The 26,823-nt window shown below is 50.4% G+C and overlaps 1 protein-coding gene across 15 annotated transcripts in view; it reads right to left on the bottom strand.

The window, feature by feature from the left end:
* Positions 1-26,823, bottom strand: part of DYSF (dysferlin) — a 108,042-nt gene that overhangs the window by 41,969 nt on the left and 39,250 nt on the right. For 5 of the 15 annotated variants that reach the window (XM_074587142.1, XM_074587146.1, XM_074587141.1 and 2 more), the window contains 10 exons: positions 23,024-23,205; positions 21,970-22,110; positions 20,653-20,682; positions 20,037-20,063; positions 19,138-19,179; positions 16,275-16,376; positions 15,583-15,744; positions 15,192-15,357; positions 14,791-14,864; positions 5,455-5,517 (listed from right to left, as the gene is read on the bottom strand). In XM_074587142.1, the coding sequence (XP_074443243.1) occupies positions 5,455-5,517; positions 14,791-14,864; positions 15,192-15,357; positions 15,583-15,744; positions 16,275-16,376; positions 19,138-19,179; positions 20,037-20,063; positions 20,653-20,682; positions 21,970-22,110; positions 23,024-23,205 (989 nt within the window). Of the gene's footprint in view, positions 1-5,454; positions 5,518-5,969; positions 6,075-14,790; positions 14,865-15,191; positions 15,358-15,582; positions 15,745-16,274; positions 16,377-19,137; positions 19,180-20,036; positions 20,064-20,652; positions 20,683-21,969; positions 22,111-23,023; positions 23,206-26,823 lie in introns of all 15 variants that reach the window. The other 10 variants (XM_074587149.1, XM_074587156.1, XM_074587147.1 and 7 more) reach the window with 4 other exon arrangements.

Here is a 26,823-nt window from a genome sequence, read left to right as displayed (position 1 = left end):
GGCAGCCTCTTCTGCCAAAGGGCTCCATCACCTACAAATGCAGACCAGCAGCACTTGCAGAAGTGCCTGGGAGGCAGGAAAAAACAGATTTTTTTTCCTGGCCATGCCCTGCCCAAGACTCTGGGGCAGAGGTGTCACAAACTGGGCTCGGCACCTCACACCTGCCAGACCTCGGGAGCTGGAGGAAGCCTCTCTTCATGCAAACAACCTCCCCATGTCCTCGAACTCACACCTCTTCCCCAAGAGACACCTGTCTTTGGGTTATCTATCCTTGGGTTAACCTGGTCCTTTCTCCTCTCTCCTCAACCTGTCCCAGGGACCTGTAGCAACTCTGAGCAGCACCATGCAGGAAGAAGTGCTGGAGGGAGTAGCAGAAAACCCACATGCATCGACACAGAATCACACAGAATCACAGAATGGTAGGGTTGGAAGGGACCTCTGGAGATCATCTAGTCCAACCCCCCGGCCAGAGCAGGGTCACCCAGGGCAGGTTGCACAGGAACGTGTCCAGGGAGGTTTTGAATGTCTCCAGCGACGGAGACTCCACCACCTCTCTGGGCAGCCTGTTCCAGTGCTCTGCCACCCTCAAAGTAAGTAAGTTCCTCCTCATGTTTAGGTGGAACTTCCTATGCTCATGTTTGTGCCCATTACCTCTTGTCCTGTCACTGGACACAGGGAGGCTGCAAGAAGACTTGGTTTATCCTTCCATTAACCCTCAAGGTATGAACTGTCAGATGTTCACAAAGAGAAATTATCCATTTCTGGCTGTTTCACCTTTTTCTTTCCCCTCCCATGTACTGTTAATTTTCCTCAGAAGTGGAGAAAACTGTTTGTTTTCCATGGGTTTTTTTTCCCCACCCTCTTCACTCAGCCTACATTTAGCCACATCCACCCAAAGGCAGCCTCCCACGCACTTTCTTGCCATCACTTTTTCTCTGTCCTATGGTTTATATTTGGGGATGCTTTCCCCTGCAGCCCCAGATGGTGGAAAACCAGTTTGTCACGCAGATTGGTCTGGGAGGGCTTTCACCCATTGCCTGTGGCAGTGCCATGGGCCATCCCCCAAGTGTGCACCAAACACTAGCAGAAAAAATGATGGCAGGAACGTGCCGGGGGGCAACACCGGGCTGCAGAGCGAGTTGGTGACCGTTTTCTGCAAGAGTTATCCAACACCAAGAGCTCTTCCAACTAACAGTAACAGGATAAGCCGTAAAATATGCGCTCTGATTTGGAACTAGCAAACACAGCAAATAACCAATTATTCCAAATAGTTTACAGATTTTGACTTTTTTTTTTTTTCTGGCTTGGATTAGCTTTCCTAACTTGTCATTTGATGGGTTATTTGTATTTCTTGCAACCAAAGCATCACCAGCCAAAATAATGGTATGAACAACTGCGTAGAAAGCACCTTATAGTGCTTCTCAGGGGAGAATGGAGGCTCCTCGTTGCAGTTTCATTGCAGTTGCTCAGAGGTGACTGAGGGCTCCTCATGAGCTCCCCTCCTCTGGGAGACACTCATGACCTGCCTGACTCCTGTTACTGCTCCAGCAAGCTAAGGCTGGTGGAGAGGAGATCTTGCCAGACCCATTTTACAGCTGGGAATGAAGGAGTTACACGGGCATTAACCATGTGGGAAGTCCTCTGCAAAGGGTGCTCCATGGCTCTCCTGCAAACCTAGGTCCTCCACTCCCACCGCCTGCTACCACGTTGGGGCTTCCACACTAACCCCATGTTTTCACTCAACAGGACTCAAAAGATCATTTGTACCTTCTCAGGATAAGGAGCCTGTCTGTCCCTTCAATCTTAAGCCTCAGCAGGTTGGAGGCAACGTGGGCAAGGACACCCTGCCAAAGGGTTTTAGGGCCCTCAAAGCCCCTTGGTGGCCAACAGGTGCTTTGCAAAATGCAAACTATACTCCCCAAATATACCGTGCTTATTCTTTGCTTGCACAAGCAGCTTCCTGATAATTCCTAGCTGCATCTGTAAAGCGACTCTTCAGAAGCACTTCTGTATTTTGATCTTGCCCTTAACAATCAGTAACACTCATTTATTATTAGTGCTGCCCTAGCACACAGAGACCCCACTCGGGATTCGGCTCCCATTGTGCTATGCTCTGTAGAAAAGAAGGATGGGAAACTGCCCCAAACAGTTTCCATTTAAATATTACGCTTAAGACATATATCAAAATCAAGTCAAAGGCACAGAGAGTTTTACAGTCACTTCTTCATAGAGTTCCTAGTGTGACTGGCTCTGGTGGTGGCATCTATACTACATCTACCTGAGCTTTAGTCATGATTTAGCTGACTAAATACAGGGTTTGATCTTAGCAAAAGGTGTACTGCACCTTCTGCTGACGTTGTCCATGGACTCTCTTCTGGCCTGCTGTCCCCTGCGCTTTCCCAAATTAAGGGAAATTTAATTAAGGGTCACCCCTAAGGTCACCAGGATCTCATCCTGAACGGTCTCAGGTCAGCTCTGCTGGGCATCGTGGCAGAGGCACAGAGGGAGATGGCACATCCATCCTCGGAGAGCTTCAATGGGACACTGGCCAAGGTCAGTTGGGGACAGGGTGCCACAGTGCAGGACCTGAGACAGGAGCTGTTCTGGCCCGATTTCTTGGGATGGTCTGACAGTTGGAAAAGGGGATTTGTAGGACAACAAAGACGGGATCTTGTGGATAATTACAGAGTGTTCCTCCCAGGCAGGGAGGGAGAAATCGCTCATGCAAGAGTGTATTTTGACATTTTAAGAAGTCACGAGTCTCTCTTTCACCCTTTGAACATGATTGAATCACTTAAACTCCAGAGGGATGAGCCAGGATTTCAATGCTGAGGGAAGGGGGACAGATCTGGAGCAGAGAGTTGGGTCTACAAGACATCGTTGTTGCAAAATCATCTCATTTTGCTTATGCCAAAGATTCTCAAGAGACACAAGAGAGAGATGAAGGGACAACTCTTGAATTTTTCTAGGAGGACTTTGGCAACAGCTACACCAGAGGAGTGCAAAGAGAGGCCAGATTAGAAAGGGTTTATGAATTAGGTTATAAACAATTACAGATTAAGTGCTTGGATTTGTGCAGGATCCAGGCAGAGCCCAAAGCATCAGCTCTGGCAGCCCCGACCTGATGTCCCCACCACACCATCATTTCTCCCCAACCTTTAGCCCCCAGGTGGGTGCAGGGGATTGCTGCCACAGGGAGCAGAGGCAATGGTCATCTCCCTCCTTTGGTGGCTTTATAGGTCCCCCTGGCAATGCCTGCCCCATTTTCCAGAGCCGTTTGTGGGTCTGGGGTTTTTTGAGGTTTTCTCAGCACACTGAAGCCATGCTGCTGGGGAGGTAGTTAACCCATATGCTCAAGATGAAGGGGAAAAATAATTCTTGTGGACTCCACCAAGGAGATGGGGAGACTGATCTGCGAGCTCAGCTGTCCATGAGGGGCAAGCCCACAATCTCCTTTCACACTCCCCCTCCTCCGGGTCATTAACACCACAGTCAGAGGCAGAACCTGGCAAAGTCCAGGAGCTCCCTCACACACTCCACACCGGGATGGATTTTCTTGGCTGTAAAAGCTTTTTTCCTAATATTTAACCAGCTGCAGCCCCTATGCCTCATTCCACAGCTCCCGCTTTCGTGCGAAGTTCCCCAGCTATATAGGAGAAGGAGACGGGAAGGAAGACGTGCACAGGCCGTCTCGGTGACATGCTTTCCAAAACAGGATGGTTTCCCCCAGGAGGCGTCAACAGCTCTCCACGATGTGAGGTTTATTATATTTAATCACATTCCTGTAGGGTCCTGGTGAAGGCCAGGAGAATAGGTTTATTACGGCCTAATATTCTGTTGTTTTTATTTTAAATTAATGGTTTGCAGCTTTTTTCTTTTTCTTTTTTTTTTTTTGGTAAAATTTTATTTGAACTAAACCAAAACCACATTCACATAAATTAAAGATGCTGATGAACAGAGGGAGGGAGGAGGCTATTTATGGAGCTTTTGTTTCCATAGTCTGCCTCCCAGCACAGCCACCCATCTGTTTTCTCTGTGCGACAAAGGAAGCCGCATCAAGTGAACAATGTTTTGTGGGTGCAAAGGATAAACAAGGTACTGGAGAGATGCATGTAGGGCCAACAAAGCACATATCTATGTATTACAGAGAGACAGGCTGGATGTTAAACATGCCTCCAACCCTGTGCCAAGACCTACAAAGATGCCCATCAGGGGCTTCTGTATGCAAAAGTTACAGCTGCCATCAAGCTGCAACCCGTTTCTTACTCCATGTGCTCTTCTTGATTATTTTCAGCAAGTGAGAGCCCATTTTATCTTTCCTTCCATCTGTCACGGTCAGGCCTCAAAGGGAGACTTTTCCTCCCAAAGACACAGTATAAATAACACCTCAGAGTTGACCTTCTTCCAAAGGTCTGGGCTGACTCACCGGCATTTTACACCCCAGGGCTGAAGTGTGCGGGCGCCACTCCGGGCTTGGCCGGTGGGAAGGAGTCACTTTTTATGGCAGCAAAGAAGTGGAAAGCAACACAACTAATTCTGGCCTGAAACACATGGGAGGAACGTGCACAGCTCTTGGCAGGAACAGCCCATGTCCTGTAACTCATGGGCCGGTATCAAGAGGGGTCTAAGAGGGGTGAAGCGCCCCAGGCTCACAACACTGCTAGGGGTGAATTTGGGGCATGGAGAAGAACTGCTCCTCTGGAGTGTCAGCCCTGAGAAGGCAAAGCAGCTTTGTTGCCTTTCTTAGAAAACCCAGGAACATACCAAACGTCTGATTTTCTTGTGAAAAATGCATGAAGGGAGAAGGAGACACTATGCAAGGAGGGACCTGTCACTGCTTAGACGCTGGCTGGCATCTCCCCCATCCCCACGCTTGGAGGGCACTAGGCTGTATACCTGCAAGAACCAGACTGTGCAAAGCCCTGCTGATGAGATGAAACCTTCCCTGGGGTGAAACCCTCCTCCTCATGGAAGGCCAACACCTTCTAATTCAACTTATATCAACATGATGCCTAGGACTTCTCATGGTTCCTGAGCTAGGACATGGAGGACCACAGAAGTCCCATCAAGTCCTCAACCATGCCACTGCAGCCACCCAGGACACACCATCTCCGCTGAGCTACCAGGCTCTGCTGGCGTGCGAAGAGAAGCCAGAGGCTGTTGGGAACACATCTGACCTCGAGCACGTATGTAATTCTGCCGGCTCCACAAGGACAAGAGGGAGGAATCTTCCTCATCCCTCCTCACAAGCGACATGAAGGAAAACAATTGCTGAAATGCACACACACCTGTAGCAAGATGAAATTTCCATTTTTCTAGGACAGCAAAGAGTTCTTTCACACAGAGAAATGCCTGAATGTTTGCAGATCTTCAAATATATATATATATATGCACATATATCATTCATAAAAACCATTAATCAAGCAAGTAAGTTAGAAATTATGCAATACATACATGAGGTTGGGCCCAAGAAGCTGGTATGTTAATTAATGCTGAGTTGGTCATACCCTCCGCAGGCTACAAATTAAAATGATTGGTTATCAATGAGGTTAGAGAAACAATGTTTAACATACATCAGCAAAAGCACATTTTAGGAGAAATAAAATGAATGAACCCAAACAGTGCCATCTTCCCCCTCCCCTGGGTTATAAGGTTAGGTCCCCCTGGACAAGGCATCCTTGGCACAAGAGCGGGGTTTGGGTTTTCATTGATATTCACCAAATGGGACTGGGTTCGAATGTTTGCAGAGAAAAAATGGGGTATTAAATGGAAACTGCAGCAAAAACCCACGTTACAGAAAAGCTGTTAATAGTTCTCAGCGCAGGACAAGATCTCCTGCAGACACTGAGGGCTTGCAAACACAGCGAGCCAAGTTCATCGCAGGGGACAGGGAGGGATCTGACCCAGGGTGTTTTTAACATAAAGGGATTAGGAGAGCTCAGGACCAAGGTCTGGTACAAAGAAAATACCAAGCATGAGTGCAGCTTGTCCTTGGCAAACCGAGAGCCGCCATCATCTACCCCTGCCCTGGGCAGCAAGCAGCACCTCTGCTTCTGTCTTGCAAGGTGTGTTTCCTTCAACATGGAGAAGGGGGAGAAATGAGACAGTCTCATCAGAAAATAGCTGGTTTTGAGCATCAGGCCAAGCCCAACAGTGCTCCCCTTGCTCGCCAGCTTGGGCTGGTCCCCAAACACGCTGCTTCTGACCCCACCAAACCAGACCTGCATCAGACCTTGGGTCAAGCTGAAAACACTGAATTTACAGCTGCTTCATGGGGGAAAGATTCCCTCAGGCTCAGTTCCCACTAGGACACCCATGGAACTCTCAGAGGCTAGTGGGAGACAGCTCCTCCATGAGTATTTTATCAGAAGAAACAAATAGATGCTCATCCCTTGGGACTGCAGTGGGACCTCATGGCTGTCGTTCCTGCTCTGCTTCCCATGGAGTTGAGGACACAGGAAAGATCACAGAGAACAAGAGGAGGCTGAGGGTGCAGAGCAAGCAGGAATACGGGCAGACCCACGCCTGGCTCGCCCAAGAAATCCTGCAGCCGCTTGTGCGCAGTCAGCCCTTGCAAAACGTGACTCCATGTGCATCTCCCAGAGAAGCAAAGTAGAAAGGCCTAGCCCAGGAGACCTTGCTACAGAAAAATTGTTTTTCTATGAGTTTTAGGAGTTTCTTTTCTTCGTATTTGGTAACCATGATGTTTGCAGTTCATGTGCACACAGACTTGTTTTAAACAGACCTCGGGCTGAACTTCTCACCCCACTTGGACGAGATGGACAACACAGTCAGCAACCTCGGAGCAGGGGAGTTCTGCATCTGTTTGTTTTCTCTATTTCAGATGAGGACAACAAAGTGATCCTTTGTTCCAGTCATCCATCAGAGGAGGGACCAAAGCCAGGCTTGGCAAGGAGGGAGAAAGTCTTTGGAGCCACACAATGAAACACATGCACGGGCAGAAACAATCCTGGCTCCTGCTTCCAAGGTCATCACTGGAAGAGCAAATGGTATGGAGACTGTGGCCCCAGGCATGGGCTCCTAGCCTGGGATCCACTGCCTTTCCCAAGGAGAAGGGGTAGGATGGCCTCTGCAGACTGGAACTCCTCCTTCACTCTCCAAACCTGGCCCCGGAGGAGAGCAGAGCCGGGTGGAGGGACCCTGATGGCTGTGGGGTGTCAGACCACCTAAGGAAAAGTCACTCCAACACATATCCAACACCAGCGCATGGGAAGAACAGCAGCCAGGGACAAAATTTAGAGGTCAGGGAGGGATATGGTGGGAATTTTGCTTTGGCTTTCCAGGAACACGCACCCTCCTCCTCCAGTCCCCAAACAAAGGCCAAAATTGAAAGACAAACAAACAAACAGAAAAGAACTAATCCGGGGTCTAACTGAGTAATTCAATTCATTGCAGGGTGTTTCGTTTGCAAAATGTTTGTTTCAGTAAAGAAATGTCAAAGTCTTCCACTTTGAAACCGCTACAGCAGACCGTTTTGGCTTTGCAACATCCCTGTCCCCCTCTCATCCTTTCACCTCTCCTTTAAACTGTTCCCTGAGTTTGGTCCGAGTTTGCAGATGCTTTCAATAGGCTTCAAACTGTCCCAGGGAACAAAGTATTTATTGCAGAGCTGGGGTCCCTCCAGCTGCAAACCTCCGTCTCACTCCTTCCTCCGCCACAGCCTCAGGCAGCTGCAGGGACCTCTGCAGCCCTCGGGCAGCAAATGCTGTATACACCCATATAAAAGTGTACGTGTCCCTGTCCACAGCTTTTATACCCAAAAGGCCGATTTGAGCAGGTTTCCTAACGTCATGATGAACTCCCTGCAAGGTCTGGGAGAGCCACAGCCCTGCAGAACCCGATCAACCTCAGTGTTTCTCCGGAGGGAAAAGCTGAGCCGCTCCACCCAAACCAGCCTCAGGAGCGCGGCAGGAAACCCCGATCATTACTTCTGTTGCCCATGACTATTTCTGGGGAAGAAGGCCCTGCCTTCAGGTCTGGGGACATTGCTAGGGAAATATTTTTCTGACCTTTGCTGGACATTAAAAAAATAAAAGTTACATAATGCAATACATGGTGTCATTTATTTTGGTTAAAGGAAAGTCAAATATGAGCAAGGGCTCACCTCACTTCACTTTGCAACCTAAGGCTGAGGGACCTTGTTTCAGTGAGGCCAGAGGTGTCCCCCTTTACCTGCACATCCCTCACTCATTGCCACAGCCCTCCACTTCCTCACAGGCACCCTCAGAGGCCAGAAGGTCGCTCACTTCTGTCCTTAGCACCCACTGTCCATAAATGTCCTCCTGGAAGTTTTGCTAATTGTTGGACCAAGCCTGAGTCCCCTAATGATAAGGTCTGCACACAGGAATGGGAAGGTGGGCTGGGTTTTCTTACAGACATTTACTTCTGCACATCCCAGCCAAAAAGCTACCCGGGGGAGCAGGTATCAAGAAGGAAAAGGTACCCAGGATCACCTGCAGGCAACACTGAGGAAGGGCTTTTGAACAGCCAGCCCATGGAGCTAGCTTTGGGGATCTCCAAGAGGATCAGCTGTCATGAACTTCTCCACCCCAACACCAACCAGCACCACAGCTTCCTCCCCACCGGGACTCAGATTGGGATGTTCTGTAGCCATGGTTCCAGCAGCACAAAGAGAGAGACCAATGCTGCAGGAAGAAGCATCTTCCCCCATCTGCAGCCCCAAACCCAGTAAATGCTCTCCTCACTTTGCAACATATTCCAGGGTGATGACGGGTCCTCACTTCCACCAAGAACCAAACAGTGGCAGAGAAATCCTGAGGATTCAACTACCAACAACCCTCTCTTCCCTGACAGGGGCCCCTTTTTCTGGTTGTCATCTTCCAAAAATGCATCTTTTTCCTCCAGGTTGTTAGGAAGCCTCATTTCCTCCTGCCAGATGAGAATCTGGCCACCAGAGCCACCAAGGGCCACCTCCATGTTGCAGAGCTCTAGCTCTAGCAGAGTTGCATCCCTGCTGCTGGGGCCACAACAGGTCCCTGTGCTGGATCCCAACCTGCTGCGGACACGATGGTGGTCCTAATTTTCAAAGCAAGCAGTGGATGGAGAGCCAGCTGTACCAGGGATGAAGCATTGATCTATGTGCCTCACCCCATGGTGTATGGGTCTCCACTGGGACAAGGAGCACCCCAAAGTCTCAGGGAAGAACTTCAGAGACAGGGAATGATCATTTTCCCGTGAATTTGTACAGAAAGCACACAGATTTCCTAAGAGGGATGAGTGGCAGGCTACAATTCAAAAGAGATAGACAGACCTGGATCTGGCATGCCATCAGAAGTGCCTACAGCTTCTGCAGGAGCGCTCAGGTGTTGCACTGACTGTAAAAACTGGTAAAGAGCAGAAAGCATGTTTGGACGAGAGCATCCAGAGCAAAGCTTTGGAAAGGACAGGAGTTGGAGGAAAGTCAGGGACTGCTACTTCCCTTCCTCCCATCACTAACCTGCTCATGGGGAACCCACCAGCCCAGCCTCGAGCGAGTGCAGGCATCTGAAACACGTCCCCTTGGCCCTTGGCACAGCTCTCCCTCACCCTCCTCCTGCCTGGAGCCATTTGTGCCAGGGTGGGAGGAGATGGGGGGAGCAGGGCCAGATCCTGTGGCGCCTGCGGTGACGGGGTGTGGCTCACAGAGCAATGGTTTCCCCGCAATGCCCCACCACATCTGAGGAGGGGATTAATTCTTGTTTGCAATTTAAACAGCCCCGCCGTGCCAGGGCACTGCGTACACACAATAACAGAGCCCCTGGCCTCACTCCAAATTAGTCTAATGAGGAGCAGGCTTCAGGACAGGCTTGGAGAAGAAGCAGGCTGCCCCTCTCCTCCCACCTCCTGCCATCTTTGACTGCTCTGCAGACGTGATCAACACCCAGCGCAGTGCTGAGCTGCAAGTGCAAGAGGTCCCTGCACACTGCGATCCGGCTCTGCCTCCCAAAATACCCTGCCCAGCTGCCTTTGCCTCCAGGTCAGCATCTCCAAGAGGTCCCCCAACGATGGATGGGGCCAAAGCACCACCTCTGCAGTGATGGAGGTTTGCACCTTTGGTTCCTCAAATGCAGGTGTAAATGATCCAGCACAGGGAATCAATAGGAAAACTCCCAACAGCAGCCACGGGGAAAAATTCGCACTGCCAGGGCCATGCCCAATGCCTGCTGCTAGCTGTACCCCAAGCACGGTGGCCTGGTAAATGTCAATCCAGACATCTGCATCTTGGTTCGGTCAGTGCACGTGTGTCTACACAGCACCTATGATCTCTGGCTTTCACACCCCATGCCACCAACAGGTATGTTCACAGTTAACGCTGGTCAAAAGATGGAAAAAAAAAAAAAAAAAAAAGCTTTCAAAGACAATTTTTCATTTTCTTTTCCAAACTAACTGCAATAAAAAAGGTGGAAGCCAAAAGAAATTTGAAATTCTGCCATTTTTGGAGTGCAAACGTAAGACGAGTGTGAGTTCTCGTTTCTCTTTCTTGCCTTGCCCTCACCTCCAGGTGCAACAAAACCTGGGGAAAACAGGGAAAAGGTGAATGGGTCTCAGGGGGAAGCACTGAAAGTGAATGAAGTGCTGCAAAATTAACACAAAAAACATTCTTGATTTAGAAAGTGCCCAAAGAAAAGAAAAATCTGTAGAAAGGATGTCTTTTCATTAAAAAGCCATGGCTATCTGAACAGAGCATTTCAAGCAACAGTGGGCATGGCAGAGCTGGGCAGAGGCATCTCCTGCAGCCAGGGAGTCCCCCCAACCTGCACCCCAGGGTGGGGGCACCCCGGGGTGCTCCTCCATCTTGACCATAAGCAAAGGCAGAGGAAAGGGTGCAAGCTGGGAGCCCCACCAGCCTCAAAGAGCATGAAAGTCCAGCACAGCCTTGGCCAGGCACCTTCAACACTGGTTCATACAGGACCTTTGCTCCACGTTGAGCCCCAAGACGGGGTCCCGTGGTGGTGCGGTTCCCTCTCTGTGCCCAGCAGAGCCTTCGCCTGTGGCTCTCGTAAAGGATATTTATGGGAGGAAATTTTCCTCCCCTCACCTCCCTCAAAAAAGCAGCCACTGACTTCATAAACCGCTGGCAAAACAAGGCAAGGGAATTTCCATTAAGCAGAAGTAAAAGGGTAATTAGCGACCGGGCTGAAAGCGCCTGCCTCGTCCTGCATCACGGCAGCCAGCCCAAGCCCCAGGAGAGAAGGCAAATTTCGCCCCAGGAGAAAGCAAATTTGGGTCAAACCCCTGGTTTTCCAGAGGGAATTGCATTTCCCTCTTGTTACCTCCACCAAAGTCACAGGAGAAAGAGGAGGAACGACTGCGGGTCTGGAGTGACCCTGGCAAAGGCACAGAAAAATCAGGTCTGGGAAACGGCGCTGGCAGATGAAAATCAGAGGCAAGGAAACATTTTGTGAAGTCAGTTGCATTTAACAAACGGGTTTACTGTCAGAAAAAGGCAGCAGAGGACCGGCGTGGAGACTGTCGTTCTAATGCTCTCGAAGAGCAGTATTGCACGACAGAAATGCTGCAGGTTGTTATTTTGCTACAAAATACAATTTTTACTGCAAATTGATGAGAAAAAGAAGAAAGGAGGAGAAACCAAACTGCAGATTTAAAAATATGGCCCCAAAAGATATTTAGTCAAACCAAACTGAAAGTTGGGTAGGTTTTTCTATTAAAAAATAAGAAATTATGCCTTCACAGCTTGCTGGAGTTGCAGATGCAAAACCAGTCCACCTGTCACTGCCCAATCTGTGGCTGTGGGTCAGGAGGGGGCCAGAAAAACCTTCTGTTGGCAGTCTTAGCCCGTGGTTAAAGCAAACTCTACCTGCTCTTTACCACCAGGCAGCACCTTCCCATCCTTCATGTGCATTCCCAGCCCTCAAAATAGAATCACAGAATCATAGAATGGTTTGGGTTGGAAGGGACCTTTAAAGGTCATCTAATCCAATGCCCCTGCAATAAGCAGAGACATTTTCAACTAGATCAGGTTGCTCAGAGCCCCGTCCGAGCTGACCTTGAGTGTTTCCAGGGATGAGGCATCTACCACCTCTCTGGGCAACCTGTGCCAGTGTTTCACCACGCTCATCATAAAAAATTTCCTCCTTATATCCAGTCTAAATCTACCCTCTTTTAGTTTGGAACCATTACCCTTTGTCCTATTGCTGTGGGCTCTGCTAAAAAGTCTGTTCCAACCTTATAAGCCCCCTTTAAGCATTGAAAGGCCGCAATAAGTTCTCCTGGAGCCTTCTCTTCTCCAAGCTAAACCGCCTCAGCTCTCTCAGCCTTTCCTCATAGGAGAGGTGCTCCATCCCTCTCATCATTTTTGTGGCCTCCTCTCAATCCTCTCCAACGGGCCGATGCCTTTCTTGTGCTGGGGACTCCAGAATTGGATGCAGTGCTCCAGGTGGGGTCTCATCAGAGCATGTTACATCTGTGCCCACCACTGTAGAAGCAGCAAACCTATCCTTGGGTGCTTTGGCCTTTTCCTGGGGATCCATCCCACCCACAGATGTCTCTGCAGAAGGTCTCACCACTTGGCAGAGGTGCTGGGTGCCACCGGCTTCCTTGGTGCAGCAAAGGGACATCACTTGGCCAGCATCAGACAGCTAATCAGAGGTAAAGTCGGAACCTGCACCCTGACCCTCCTACCCACGTTATTCCCTGACCTCCTCACTTTTCTCCCCAGTGCTGTCTATGCTAGGCTAGAAAAGGTTTTCTTTATTTGCAGAAGTGCAGGTTTCTGTTCCAAGACTCGTTTTGGTGTGTTTCTGCAGACATGCTCCAGTTACTTTACTGATACAAGATGAAGTACAATTGTAAATTATTAAGACAAATCCCCAAATGGCAAGCGAACAGAAAGCCAATTAGGTTGTCAGTAGTGTTTTCTGTCTTGAGTTCCTTTTCCCTTTTAACAACACTTGTTCATTTGGGCCAATGTTTTACAACTCCAGTGTCCAGTTTCTAATTGATACTGAAGCAGGACAAGATGCCAGTGTTCCAGGGAGCTGAGCATATGAACATCCCACCTCTTGGCTGGTGGGGAACCCGAAAAGCCAGCTCGTTTGACGTGCCTCGCTGCAAGTACTGCGGGATGACCTTTCCTGAGAGCACCAACCTGGATCTCATCAGTGCTTGGGATAGGTAGGAACGAGCAGGGCCAGCTGCAGTCGAGACCGCAGCAGGCTGGAGTATCACATCCACAGCTTTTGCCAAGCACTGGCAAAAATCTTGATTTTTTCCTTAGCCCAAAGCCTGAAAGCCTTGAACTGGGCAGAGGTCGCAGCATGCAACGCGCACTCCTGCTTAAGGAATGCCTGCTCATCCACAGGGAGGACTTGCACAGAACAAACCTAAAACAGACAACCTGGCACGAGGGATGCAGCAAGGAGAGAGGTGCAGCTCCAGCTCTGTATCTCCAGGGACAGCCTGATGACCTCAGTCTGAGCCCACCCTGGGACACAACTGCAGATATGTGATGGCACGGATCAGTGGATCGTAAAGTCCTCATGAATAGAAACACTGAGGTGCCACCAAGGAGATGAAAAAAGAGCAGCATTGATGCCCAAATTATATATCTTGCTTTTATGGGGAGCAAAAGACAAGGCAAGAGGTATACCTCAGAGGCAGATGTCTTGCAGAAAGCTCAGGCTTTTGTAGCCTGAGGTACCATGCAGCACCCACAGCCTTTAAAACAGGGAGGAAGGAAACGCCCACACAAGTTAAATAGACCAAAGGGAATAGAGGACCATGAAAAGCTCCACCAAACACCTCTGACACCACCTTCAGCTGCTCCTGAGCAATCAGGGTCACCCACAGATTTATGCATCACACACGCACACATCAGCAGTGACAGGTCTCTGCCTCAAAGAGGACGCATCTGCTGGCAAAGAAACCCAAGGGCTATAGAAATGCAAAGCACCAGCAGGGTCAGTGCCAACAACGTGGTCAGACACCTTCCAGCTGTGCTTCAGGAAGGAGGAGCAGCAACACTAGTGGCATGGCCAGCCCGGTCCACCTACAAGGGACAGCTGAGACCCCTCAAACGCATGGCACAGAGAAGCAGCAACACATTCCTCCTTCCCTGCTAATGCGTGTCCACTTCCCACCACCATGAGATATTCTGCAATCACAGTCCCCACTGTGACCTTCTGCAGAGTCACTGGAGCTGCTGAAAGCAGCAAGTGAGTTTGGAAACAGCAAAGCATCCTGCAAACCAAGAGCAAAAGTGGGGAAAGGAGACCTGGCCGCGTGGTTGCGGTAAGGGTGACTGAGTCTCAGGAAACCTTTCCAGTGTGGCCTTTGGCAGACTGTCCCATCTGCCAGCATTGGTTCACCCTCTCCAGTGCTGGGGTAAGTCCCCTCAAGGTTGTCAGCTCTTTGGGGCGGTGACTGTCATTTCCAAGAGAGCACCCCAAACAGCAGAGCCCTGAGGGGGTGAGTGAAAACCTTTTTTAGCCTCAAACCAAACCATACATTTTAGGAAGATATGCTGGAGGGAAGAGCCTGGCATCAAGAGGGTCTGTTGTCTCTCCCCCAGAAGAGCAAATCTGATGCCTTGTATTAAACGTAGAGGAGAAGGATGAGTTTGTAGTTGTTCATTATGGCATGGTGGAGGAAAACAGAGATGAAAGCTGCAAAAGGAAGGTTACAACCAGACACGACCTCACATCAGAGATCTGCATTGACCTCCACCCCAACCCTGTACCTGCACAAGTTTCCCCATATCACACAAAGTAAGACACCCGTGTATTCCCACCATAGCAATTTTTTCCATACCTGGACAGGAATAAGAGGCTCTTTGTCATCAATGTCAATTAGGACATCATCCCTGGGTGTGAGGCTCACATCATCTGCAATCAGAGCAAGCACGAGCATGACAAGGACATCCAGCCATTAGAAACTCCAAAGCCAACACACCTTGGGATCAAGCTCCAGGAGTGACCTCAGACTTGTCCAGAGCCTTAACACCGGCCAAAGCTCACATCATGAGGTTTGAACAGCTTGGCCAAGGGAGAGCCCATCTCACCAACCAATCCCAGAGCTAAACTTCTCCTCCCGGGATTTTTGTTTCAGACCTACAGCTGGGATGAGCTAAAAGCAACACATAGAGCAACGCACAGCTCATCCTGGAGAAGGGCATGGGTGTGCAGCAGCATGGTTGTCATGGCAGCATGTACCTGCATGCTCCTGGGGACCATCTGTCTCCTCTCGGTAGGGGTCACAGTAGAAGTCCTCCAATGAGCGGATGGTGCACTGTCCCACCACGGGCCTCCGTCCGAATGGCCTGTTGTCGATGATTTTGACGATGATGGGGGGGCTGTACAGGCTCTCTTTGGGTAAGCGCTGTGGGCAGAGGGGAGGGAACACGTAACTACACAGGGCAGGGAGGGCAGCTGCTCTGCACCTCCCCAGAGGGAACTGAGGCTGAGCGGGACAGAATTATATCATATTTCATATATATATATCTTATATATACCCTAGGATGCATTTATTATGGGACCTCCAGAGGTCCTTCCCAACCACCTCTGCTATGACCCCATCACTGCAGGGTGGGGATCGGGTCCTCACCACTTCCATGAAGAGCACGCAAACATCAAAGTTGGGATTCTTCTTGACATTCTTGATGACACAGGACTGCACAAGCTGGCCTCCGCACTCCACCAGCAGGCTGGGCGAGGTGACACTGGCCAGCTGGTAGCTCTTGAGGTTCCTCAGCCCCCAGGCCAGGATCTGAAGGGTGAGAGCAACAGACAGCAAACAGTGAGCTAAAGGTCTCCCTCTTTGTCTCTCACAGCTTCTCAGCAGTAGAGGTAAACCTGAAGGTTGGCCCACCATGAAGGAGAGATGAATCAACCATGTAGGACAGGCAGTGCTGGGAGAAGCCAGGTCGTACAGCAAGCATTTCTCTATATGCACCAATACATCAGGTCCACAATTGCTTATCTATGAATGGAGCATCTCTGTTTTGGGCAAATATCATCCTGGTATGAAGCAGACTGTCCTTCTAAAAATCAAGTGTGGTCCAGGGCTGTGCTGCATCCTAGAATTTGACTGCTTGGTGAGACTTGTTTTCTCAGCAAGACAACATTTTTTGACAGATAACCCATGAGCAGAACCAGCTCCCAGCACTGGTGGGACTCTGTATCCACAGAATCTGGCTTGGATCCCATTTCTGGGTCTCATCCTCCCCTTTAAGGACACACATTCGGAGTGTTATTCTGCGAGGGGGTGAGCTGCCTCATGCGCTCCCTGTCACTCACCTCGATGGCCGTGCGCTGCAGGACCGGTTTGATTCCTTGGGGGACCATGTAAATGTTGGGCTCCCGCTGAGGTGGGGGATATGGCAGGTCAGAGTCCGCGGCCTGTGGGGAGCAGAGATGCCAAAGGCACATCAGGTCATGCACAATGGGACACCGACGCCATCACCTCCCCTCCTCACGCTGCATTCTCCCAGAGTCTCCTTCTCTCTGCAAAACTCATCTTCTCCCAGAAGTCCAAGACACCTTGACAGGGGGAGATGAGGGCTGGGGGGATGAATGTGCTTCCAAACTGTTTCTCTCCCTTTAATCTGACCCTGGAAAAGATCAAACATCTACTGCTGAGAGCGATTCCTGAGCCTTTCCAAGGAAACTAAGAGAGATCTGCCCTCCATCCAGGTTCAGCCTCCTTTAGGGGAGGAGGGGATGAAAGAGTATCTATCCCACGCCAGGACCTCAGTGAGATAGTTAAGCAGAGGGATGAGGAGAGGAGATGAAGCAGTAGCAGGGGGTTAATTAGTGAAATACAGCTCCTTGAGTTGGACAGAATGAGATGCTTTGACGAGCTGCTGAAGAGCAGCAGACAGTTTAGTGGGGGTAGCACCGTGGGATGGAGGGTCGGCATCACCTCCCAATGCAGGAAGGGCTGGTTGTTCGTTCGCAGCATAAAACAGCGCAGCTATAAACCTTATCTGGCAGCTGCCAAGCTGCAGGCCACAGGACAGAGCTCAGATAAAGCTGTCTATGCACCATGCATACAGAAGGAGATTTCCTTCAGGGTGAGACCAAATCTAGATGGCAAGTGAGGGATTCAAAATTTGCCTTCACGGAGGAGGAAAGCAGGGAGCCAGACTTCCCCAGCTGCCCACAGAGGACGGGCTCTGAGCCTTCCCAGCATTCGGGTTCTTCTTGACCTGCATCTCTGAGTTCAGAGCCACTAAAAAGGCAGGAATGAAAGCAAAACCTCTAAAAATGCAACCCTCAACCAAGGGCAGTTGGAACCAATTTAGGAGACTGGCATTCTTTTCAGGCTGGAGTATTATTGCATTAAATTAAGTGTGTATATGTATTTCAATTATAGGACTGGTTCAGGTTTATATATGTATGTATATAAATGCTATACAAAGGAATTTTTCACAGTGGCATGTTAGATATACTAGACGCTCAGTTTTAATTTTCATTGGCAATTCCTGGTGGCTGCTGAATCAAGCTGCTTGTTAGCTGAAGATTTTCGGTAATTCCATTTTTTGGGCAGATGTCTGGGTTCCCATATGGGGCAGATGGTAAATCTGGTGCAGGCAGACCTCCCTCCCATGGTCCACGTGCTTTGCAGAAATGGTTAGTGCTAGCAGGGAAAGGGAAGGTTATCTGGGAGGTGAGTGCCTAATGAGAAGGGAGAGGTGCAGACCATCCCCAGCATTGCTCGGGTGCTCAGCACTTCTGGTAACCCACTGATTTACCCAGAGCCTTAATTTAAGGCTGCTTAGACATTGCACCATCAACATGAGCTGATCCTTCCTTGGGGTGGAGGAATAGACTGAATGGCCTTTGAAGAGCTATCCCCAGCTTTTGTTTGTGACCCACAGCACTTCAAGCACATCTAGGTGCCTAAGCATGGACTGAACCAAGAGCTTCAGTCTCTCCTTGTATAGTGACATAAGCTCATTTCCAGCTTTAAATGTGCTTAAATTGCATTCAAGTTGCATAATCAAGATGCAGAGCTGGAGAAGCCACCTAGCCCATCTCCAAAACCCAAGGTAGACGCAAAGTCCACACAGCCCCTGTAAGATGGCTGCACAGTCTGTTCCCAAAAAGGGAGGTTTTTTCCTTAAGAGAACACCTAAATCTTCGCTGATGCAAATACCATGTGTTGCATTTCCTTATTGCCGTTGGACTCGAGATCATTTCTGGCAAATCTGTACGGGAAAAGGGGAAAGCCTTGGGGAAGCAGCTCCTGCCTGCCCCCTGTCCTCCCCAGGTTCAACAGCAGCTTTGAAAGCCAACAGCGCACGCTTGGCTCCTAACACTGCAATGTCTTCAGCTAGCACTAGCCATTTCTAAGTCTTTCTCAATCCCTGCTGCTCTCCTAGTTGTTTTGCAGTTGTTCTCCTGGGTCTCCACTGAATGAAGGAGCACAAAATGTTTCACCAGATGGGACAGAAATGAGCAGTGAGTCCTGGGGACGAGGCAGGAGCCAGAAGGGTTCAGGGTGATAGTGAGGAGCAAGCAATTCCCAGACACAGCTCTCAACCCAGACGCAACCGGCTGGATGGAGGAGACATCCATGAAATGGCCTGTGGGGTCTGCTGGCAGCTGGGATGGTTTGAACGAGACGAGTCAGAGCGAATCAGGGTGGAAGGGAGCTCTGGAGATCATCTAGTCCAATCCTGACTTTGATGGAGGGTTGGAAGAGATATGAGTGAAAGTCAACACAGATCAGACCAGTTAAAACAGTGGCTGGAAACATCTCCCAGTCTGAGCACACAGCTAGGCCGCGTTGTTTCAAGGGGGGCTTAAATCCCAGTGCCAAAGGGTACTCTCATTTGCACCAAACAAATGCAATAGAAGGAAGTCTGGTGCCAGCCTGGCTGTTGAGATACATCAGGAGCCTGAATGATGTGCGTATGAGCCTGATTCTCCACAAGGCTCGTTATTTACTGCTAAGGGCGCTGGAGACCTCAGGCTGGCATCACTCTTTTGGATGCAGCCTCAGTGGGTTGGATGGGGTTCCTGCAGGGCAGGTGGGTCAAGCCAGGCCATGTCTGAAGGAGCTGGTCTCTCTGAGAGTCTCTGTTGGGACTTTGCTTGGTTTCTGGGCAAAAGCAGAGGAAGAGAGGAGAGTGAAGTGTTTGAGCATAAAAGGTACCCATTGTAGGAGGCCCTCGTAGAACAAGGCAGGGGTGCAGAGCTGTGGAGTGCCCCATCCAGAAATGGCAGTGACAAGAAATGGAGGAGAAAGAGCAGAGAGATGGTTATGTTTACATGAGCTCATCCATCTCAGCCCACATGGAGCACAACAACGAGCCCCCACACCATGAGGAAAAGCTGCTTGGGTGGAAGAAACCCATCTTGCAAAAATGCATTTATCCCATCCAACCTTTTGCGGAAATGTGGCCAGGCTCTTTGCATGTTCCAGGTTCCTCCTAGCTCATCTCCAAGACTTTGGGATTAACTGGGTCCTAGGGCGACCACAAAACCCAAATAGACATGCCCCTTGTTCAGCTCCCTGCCTTGGGTTTTACAAGAGACCAGCCTAACCTGGCAGCGCTTGGTTCAGCTGGTGATCTGCTTGGTAAGATTGACAAGGTCTGGGTAGCAACTTTGACAGGTTGCCCAAGCAGCAGCTTGGGATCCCGAGGAGACTATTTCATTGAGAGCAACTGGAACAGTCCAGCACATGCCCCAGTTCATGGCAAATTCACCATGAAAAGTTGAAAACTTTTCAATTGGGATTTCAGTTGAGGTCCAGCCAAAGGTCAGCCCAGCATTTTGGCTTTTACATGCTTTGTTTGGAAGGGTTGAACACCAGTAGACCTCGTGCATATGCATCCCACAAAGGTTAAATATTACCCAACATGCCCTGCCATTGGGAACACTTCTTGGGTTAAGCACGGAGCCCATCTACCCTGTCCTGCTGGTGATTGCTCATGTTACTAAAATCCTGATGCTATTGACTTGAATCATCTGAAAAGAAGTGGCTACACCGTGGAGGCACGATTTTAACAATCTCCAAGATGAAGAGACAACTAAATCTTATAGACTCACCTCATCCAGGCTGGAGGACAGCTCACTCTGGAAAAGAGAAGGAAAATACAGAGCTTGAGCAATTCTCATCCTAGGGCTTGTAATTGTAGCTGATAACTGGATAGAAAAAGCATGCTTTCCAAGTTCCTGCACACCAACATCCCCAGGCTTGAGAAGAAATCAGTGCGGGTAACTGAAAACCATTTAAAATCCAGCATCAGTTAATGCCTTTGCTCAGACGGGCTGCAGGGTACAAAACACGCTGGAGCTGCTGGGAAGCACAGCCTTTCACAACGGGAATGCTGAGATTATCGCAGGGCAGGAAGGTAATGGTGTGTTTGACACCTGAGGAATTATATCTGAAAGGGCGTACATTTGCCCTGGTTTAGGGGTCAAAAGTGAGCTGCCCTACTTCAGCTCTCTCTATGACCAGCTCAAGGAAACTGGCATCTCTACATGGGGATTCCTTCATCCTAAAACAAGATGGACAATTTTCCTGGAGAAGCAGGGCTGCAAATTGAGTCCGCTGCAAACCTCTGCAGGAGCAGCTGATGGTGCTGGGACCCAGAAGCTCTGTAGGGCAGGGCAGGGGACAGTCTGAGGGGCACAGGAGTGGCAAACAGGAGAAAAGCATTACCTCAAAGCCAGGGATGTGATGGACAGCCGGCTGTGGAGAAAAAACACACACTTTCCATTTGCATTCCTGGTACTAACTCAGCTTTATCTGGCAGAGAAACATCAGTCCTCCCATAGCCACATGCTGGCCCCCTCCATGCCCAGTACTGGGCTCCAAAAAGCCTGGGCACAAGGGCAGGGCTCCCCTCAGACAAGGAGGCAGGAGCAGAGCCTCAAATCCACCCAGCTGCTTTTTGCTAGGATCAAATAAAGTCCTTAGAGAGGACCCCCCTTTCCAAGGTCTTCCCTACCCAGTTCAGTAACTTCTGAGGGGGGTGAGGAGGAAGAAAAGGCTGCCTGCAGATGATTCGGTGGCCCATCCTGGCAGCAGAGACATCCCCTGACCACCACCCAGCAGCCCCTCACTGGTGCAGCAAGGCTTGTACCCAGCACATCCACCCCCAGCAGCTGCAGCATCATCAAGCGCAGAGCGCAGCATCCCTCCAGCAGCAGAGCTGGGACTTACATCGGAGAGAGGGAGGAGGGAGCTGCGGGACCCTCATTCCCAATTAGCACCTCAAGGCTGGGAGGGAGAAACAGGACAGGGAGATTTAGCCTTCCAGTCCATCTGCTTTCCCCGGCATACAGGCACATCTGGGCTGCAGCCAGGCACCACGGCCAGTGGAAAAGCCAGAGACAAGAGAGGAGAGGGGGTGGTGTGTGCGGGAGGACGGGGAGGGTGGGAAAGCACACAAGAGCACACTGGGGCATGACGAGGAGTCTCTCCCACCCGGACTGGCTCCGAAGCACAGCCTCCTTCCCCCGTGGCTCGTTACATGAAAGGCCAGCACTGAGGGCGGCAGCTTGCTGCAGGAGTAACCGCCCACTTCAGCTCTCATAAACCCCCTCCGGAAATTAACTCTGAGCAAAGGGCAGTGATCTGGGGCCAAATGCACCAGGCTCTTCCCGCAGTGCGAAGGTGACAAGGCTCTGAGCTCAGCACCGCAGCCAACCGGGCTGGCAGGGCACAAGCAGTGCCTCCCAAACTGGTACCCAGGCAGCCCTGGCTTCGGTCCAGCACTGAGCCTCTTCCCGTCGGCTTTGCTAAATGCCTCCCACCACGCCGCTGTGGTGCGGCGCGCACTGAGCATCATGGCTGGGTCTGCTTGGAGCAGCCGTCCTGGTGAAACTGGGGACAGGCAGCTGCAGAGCTGCTGAGCCCAGGTGGACATAACTCGGCGCCAAGCAAAGGCTGGATCCTGATGGGGGTAGAGACACTCCAAGGGAAGAAGTTGGCGTTACAGTTAGAGACAGGATCAGGTCCAGATGAGAGGCTCACCTTCTCCCTCTGAATCAGCTCAAAGGCAGCCAGCAGTTCCCCGACGTTTCTGTTGGCCTTGATGACCGGGTGCCAAGAGAGCCGTGGCGAGCGCACCAGGCTGGGCTTGCAAATACAGCGCCCCATGAACTCATCCGCACCCTGAAAGGCAATGACAGGCATGAGGAGCTTTCTTCCCACCCCACTTCCCGGTGGAGTCCATCACCGTGCACCCACATCTCAGCCAAGACCCTGTCACTCAAAAATCAGGCTCAATGTCTGAACCATTAAGGGACCAGTTAAAAAAAAAAAAGATGGGTTTGATACCTATCTAGACTCCTCCGTGTAACTCCTAGGGCTAGAAATGCACTCTTTCTTATGCATTTTGGCTTAGACAGGAGGTGAAATTCCTATGGTGTCACACAATTTCCAGAGCAGGACCTCTGAGTATACCATTCAGTACCAGCAGCTCTTAAAAAGCCCATTCACTGGTCTGCAACGGCACCTTCAGTTGCCTTTGCTGCTTCCTGCTGGTGTCTTTTGGAAGAGGGAGGGCAGAAGGGTTCCTGAGAGGTTCCTGCAAGATTCCTGAAATGTAATTCTAAGTGCTTTTCACTTATGCACAGCTCTTACATGCAGTCTGCTCTTGTGACAGGCTACAGCCCCATTTTTCTAGGAAGGACTCAAGGTTATCTCACCAGCCCCACAAATGCCATCACTACAAGGCACTTGGGATACCTTTGGGCAGTTGGGCAAACAACAGTGTGTGGTTCCCTACTCACACAACTGCTTTAAATCTTGTCCCAAGCTTTTTCCACAAGGAAATATGGTTAATTTGGCCACTCTGCAAATCACAATGTAGATGCAGCTTTGCTAACTAGAGCAGGGCCACCAAGGACATCACTAACAGAGCTGTTTGCTGAATTTTTGTCTTCTGAATGTCCAGCTCAATGTCTGAGCCACCCAGAGATGTTACAGCATTGCACTCCAGAGGGCAGGAACAGCGCCCTGTGTTTGTCACATCCACCCCAGCACACTCACACCGTGAAGGTCCAGCTCATGCCAACACACTTACATAGGTGTCATGGTCATATATTTCCACCACGATGTTGGGAGGGGAGTCAGACACATTCTGGGGATCCCCAAAGATCTCTATCTCATAGAAGATGAGTGTCTGGTCCCAGGTGGGGTTCAAGGTGTTCTTGATCACCACCGTCTTCTGGCTTTGGTGGAGGAAGGAGACAATGGCATAAGGATCTGCGAGAGATGTTAGATAAGAGACAAAGTATGAATTAGAGCTACCGGTCTAGCAAGGAGAAAGCAATTCATAGTCATTCAAGGGCCAACAGGCTGGGCAGGGAAGACTGTGAACAGGCTGAAGGAGCTGTGGGTCTTTTAGGAACAGCAGTGACATTCCCATCATGTCCCAGGCTGAGAAGAGAATGAGGCCTAGATCTCCAACAGTTATCCCTATACACCAGTTCTTCACAGCTCAGTTACTTCCCAAGCTAGATGTGATGTCTGTGTGTTTAGCAGCTCTACAAAGGGGTTGTCTTCCAGAGGCTTGCCCTATCTCTTTTGAAACCACCGTATACTCCAGTGAGGACTCAAAACTGCATGCAGAATCATCGTCTCATGTTTTTTTTGCAGTGCCCAGCTCCCTCTATCTCCATTTGAGGCTCCCCAGTTCTTGCATTAGGAGAGAAGGAGCAGTCCACCCCTGCACACCTGCACTGACACTTGGGGTTCTGCAGGTTTCTATCATGCCAATCCTAAAACATATCTTTTTCAAACTGAAGAGACTCAGCCTATGAAGTTATTCCTCATAAGGGGTTAATCCCAACCCCTGCTCATTCCAGCTCTTTTTGGGACAAAACAACCATAATGGCCCACACAACTTAGCTGTCTATCTATTCAAAAACCTTCCTTCTTATCCTACAGCAGCTCCATTCCTTAAAAACCTTTGATGAAGGATTTTTTTGCCAAAAACCTTTTGGGCATCCAATGAGACCATGTTAACCAGAGCAACCCTATAGAACTATAGAATCATAGAATGGTTTGGGTTGGAAGGGACCTTAAAGATCATCTAGTTCCAACCCCCTGTCATGGGCAAGGACACCTTCCACTAGACCAGGTTGCTCAAAGACCCATCCAACCTGAACTTGAATACTGCCAGGGATGGGGCATCCACAACTTCCCCGGGCAACCAGTTCCAGTGCCTCACCACCCTCAGCGTAAAGAATTGCTTCCTAATACTTAATCTAAACCTACCCTCTCTTTCAGTTCAAAACCGTTACCCCTCATCCTGTCGCTACACTCCCTGATAAAGAGTCTCTCTCCATCTTTCCTGTATCCTCTGTCTTGTGATAACTCCAGCTGGTGGAGACACCATGACGTTCCCTGGCCACACCTCCCAGCACTCCACTACTGTAGCATGAGAAATTTCCTCACCATCTGACCTGACCTGTCCTGGTCCAGGTTACCCTCATGTCTCCTCACCCTGTTCAGCAGCAGTGAGGTAGCACAAATAGTTCATCTATTGCCCTAAGGTGTGGGGTTTTCTCCCAAAAGATGACTCTGCAAGGATGAATGTTTCAATGGTGATAATACAGCCGTCTTCCAGCACAGAAGAGAGCACAAACTGCTTCCCCAGTGCAAACAGTCTTTCCCAAGGAGATGCAGGAGGTACCAGCACTGCACAAGTGGGTGAGCAGTGCCTTCAGTTCACGCCCTGCTGTGAAGACCAGACCATGAAGATGACTGGGATGTTACTGCCTCCTTCCTGGGGTCTTTAATATCTCCAAAGGGGACATGAGCTGAGGATGCAGCCAGCAACCGGCCAGAGTCATCTTCTCAGCCCCTTTGCATGAGTTTTAGTAACCTCCATGTCTTCAGTAGAGTTTTGGGTTCCCGGCACTCCGGATTATCCCACCTGGCCTCCAGCTGCCATACCAGATGGCTCTGGGTCTCCCTTAGGGCTGCTGCATCACATCTGCCAGCCCCACGCAGATGTCTCAGGTACTCCAGGGTTCCATCAGACCCTTGTACCTAGCCATTGAGCTGGGAACAAGGTGTCTCACCCCTAACTTGGGACAAAGCCAGAAGCTTCTCACTGCAAGGCAGTACCAAATAGTGAAGCGTAGCCTCCCTTAACAACCAAAGCAATTAACTCAGGAAGCCTAAGATCAATTAAAAAGAGAAATATGAAACCCCAACCCTTTCTAACACCTTCCTTTACAGACAGCTTCAAAAAGCATATGGCCCAAACCTGCTGTGGACATCCAGCTCATGGTGGCACTGGGCATGGGGACAAGATGGGCAGTGGCAGAACCAGGATCAAGGGCTGGCTGAGAGGCTCGAAACATTCCATGGGATCACATTATAAGACCATGTGGAGATGGAACACCCTTCATAACCTGATAGCACCTACTGATCCTTGTCAGGGATGAGACCTCCACGATTGCTGCATCCCACCTGATCAGTCCCAGGTGGAACCCTGAGCTCTGGTTACCGGCAAAGCCCAACCTCCACAGTGGCAGGAGTCATCATGGGCCTTTTTGGAAGGACACAGGCCACCTCATCTGCCTGGCACCCAGCATGATGTGCCACCACAAGACACAGGTGCACCAGACAGTGTACAAGGATCCACCAGCATGCAGTGGGGTACCACCCAGGTCACGCCAAAGCCAGTCCCAAGCGACCTACCAGCAGCCAGGAGCATGGCAGATGCTACAAAGGCAACCCTTAGTTCTCAGCACTACACGAACCCCCACAATCCCAGCCCTGTCAGGAGACTATGAGCTTATGCTGGGAGCAAAACATGTCCTGCCGACCCTGGAGACGGAGGAGCATCCCCCAGACACCTGAATGCAGGGCTGGCTGAGTAGGGCGGCATCCCCCAACCCCCCTCCCCTCTTCCAGGGATGGGGGGGGTCAAGGGGGTTGTATTTTCTTTCTTGGCGTCCGGACCACAGCAGACGTGTTTAATGAGCCGGGGCTGTTTGTGAGGTGGCCGGCTGGAGAGAGCACTATTCACGCTGGGAAGAACCTTTTCCACTTACGCGCTTTTTTCCAGTAAGAGGAAAGCAGAGTGCGTTACAATAAACAAAAAAACCATGGATTTGGATTTGCTTTTTGCTCCTTTTTTTTTCCCCCCTCTTCTTCTTTTTAAAGGAGACCTCCATAAAGCCCCTTTGTTTAGACCCTCGTGTGCACAGAAGGTTTATTTTTATAACTGTGTAAAGCCCCCTTAATGAACTCCTTTATGCTTTGTTAAGGCAGCGGAGATCACAATTCCACATTGTGGCATGTTGTTGCTCATGTTGTCCTTGGCTGGGTTTTTCCAAAGGAAGGGACTCCCCTCCCCGCTCCGCCGATCGGGGCCATGAGATCACCTCGGTCCCCACCACTTTGAACAACAAACCCTTTGTGGAGGTGGAAGGGAGACGGGACCTTGGTGGGCGCAGACACTGGGTGATTGTTTGGGTGCTCTGCACCTCTCCAGGGCATTTCTGTCCACCCCCTCAAGCCCCTTTGCTTCAAAACACTTGGGGAAGCAGGCGTCCCTTGGGACTGTGGTCCTGCTGCCTGGCATGGTGATGCCCAGCTGTCCCTGCAGGCTGCTCCCCGCAGCAGGTCCCCACGCTGCATCCTGGAGACAGCGGGTGGCTGTCCCTGTATCCCATCCAAGATCCATCACCCCCATGCCAACACTGGTGGGCAAACCCACGCCCAGCCCCTCTGCAAATCCCCATGGCAGACAGGCAGTGACAGTCCTGGGGGGATGCTGGATGTGTCCTGCCCGCAGGCATCGCGGCAGAGGGGTGTGGGTGCTCCAGGGGTACCTGCCCCGGGACTTGCTCACATCTCAGATGC

This window comes from Larus michahellis, chromosome 5 (genome assembly GCF_964199755.1).
Source record: "Larus michahellis chromosome 5, bLarMic1.1, whole genome shotgun sequence".
Classification (NCBI taxonomy): Eukaryota; Metazoa; Chordata; class Aves; order Charadriiformes; family Laridae; genus Larus; species Larus michahellis.
The sequence above is the reverse complement of the archived record's forward strand: the minus strand, read 5'-3'. Positions and strand labels throughout refer to the sequence as shown.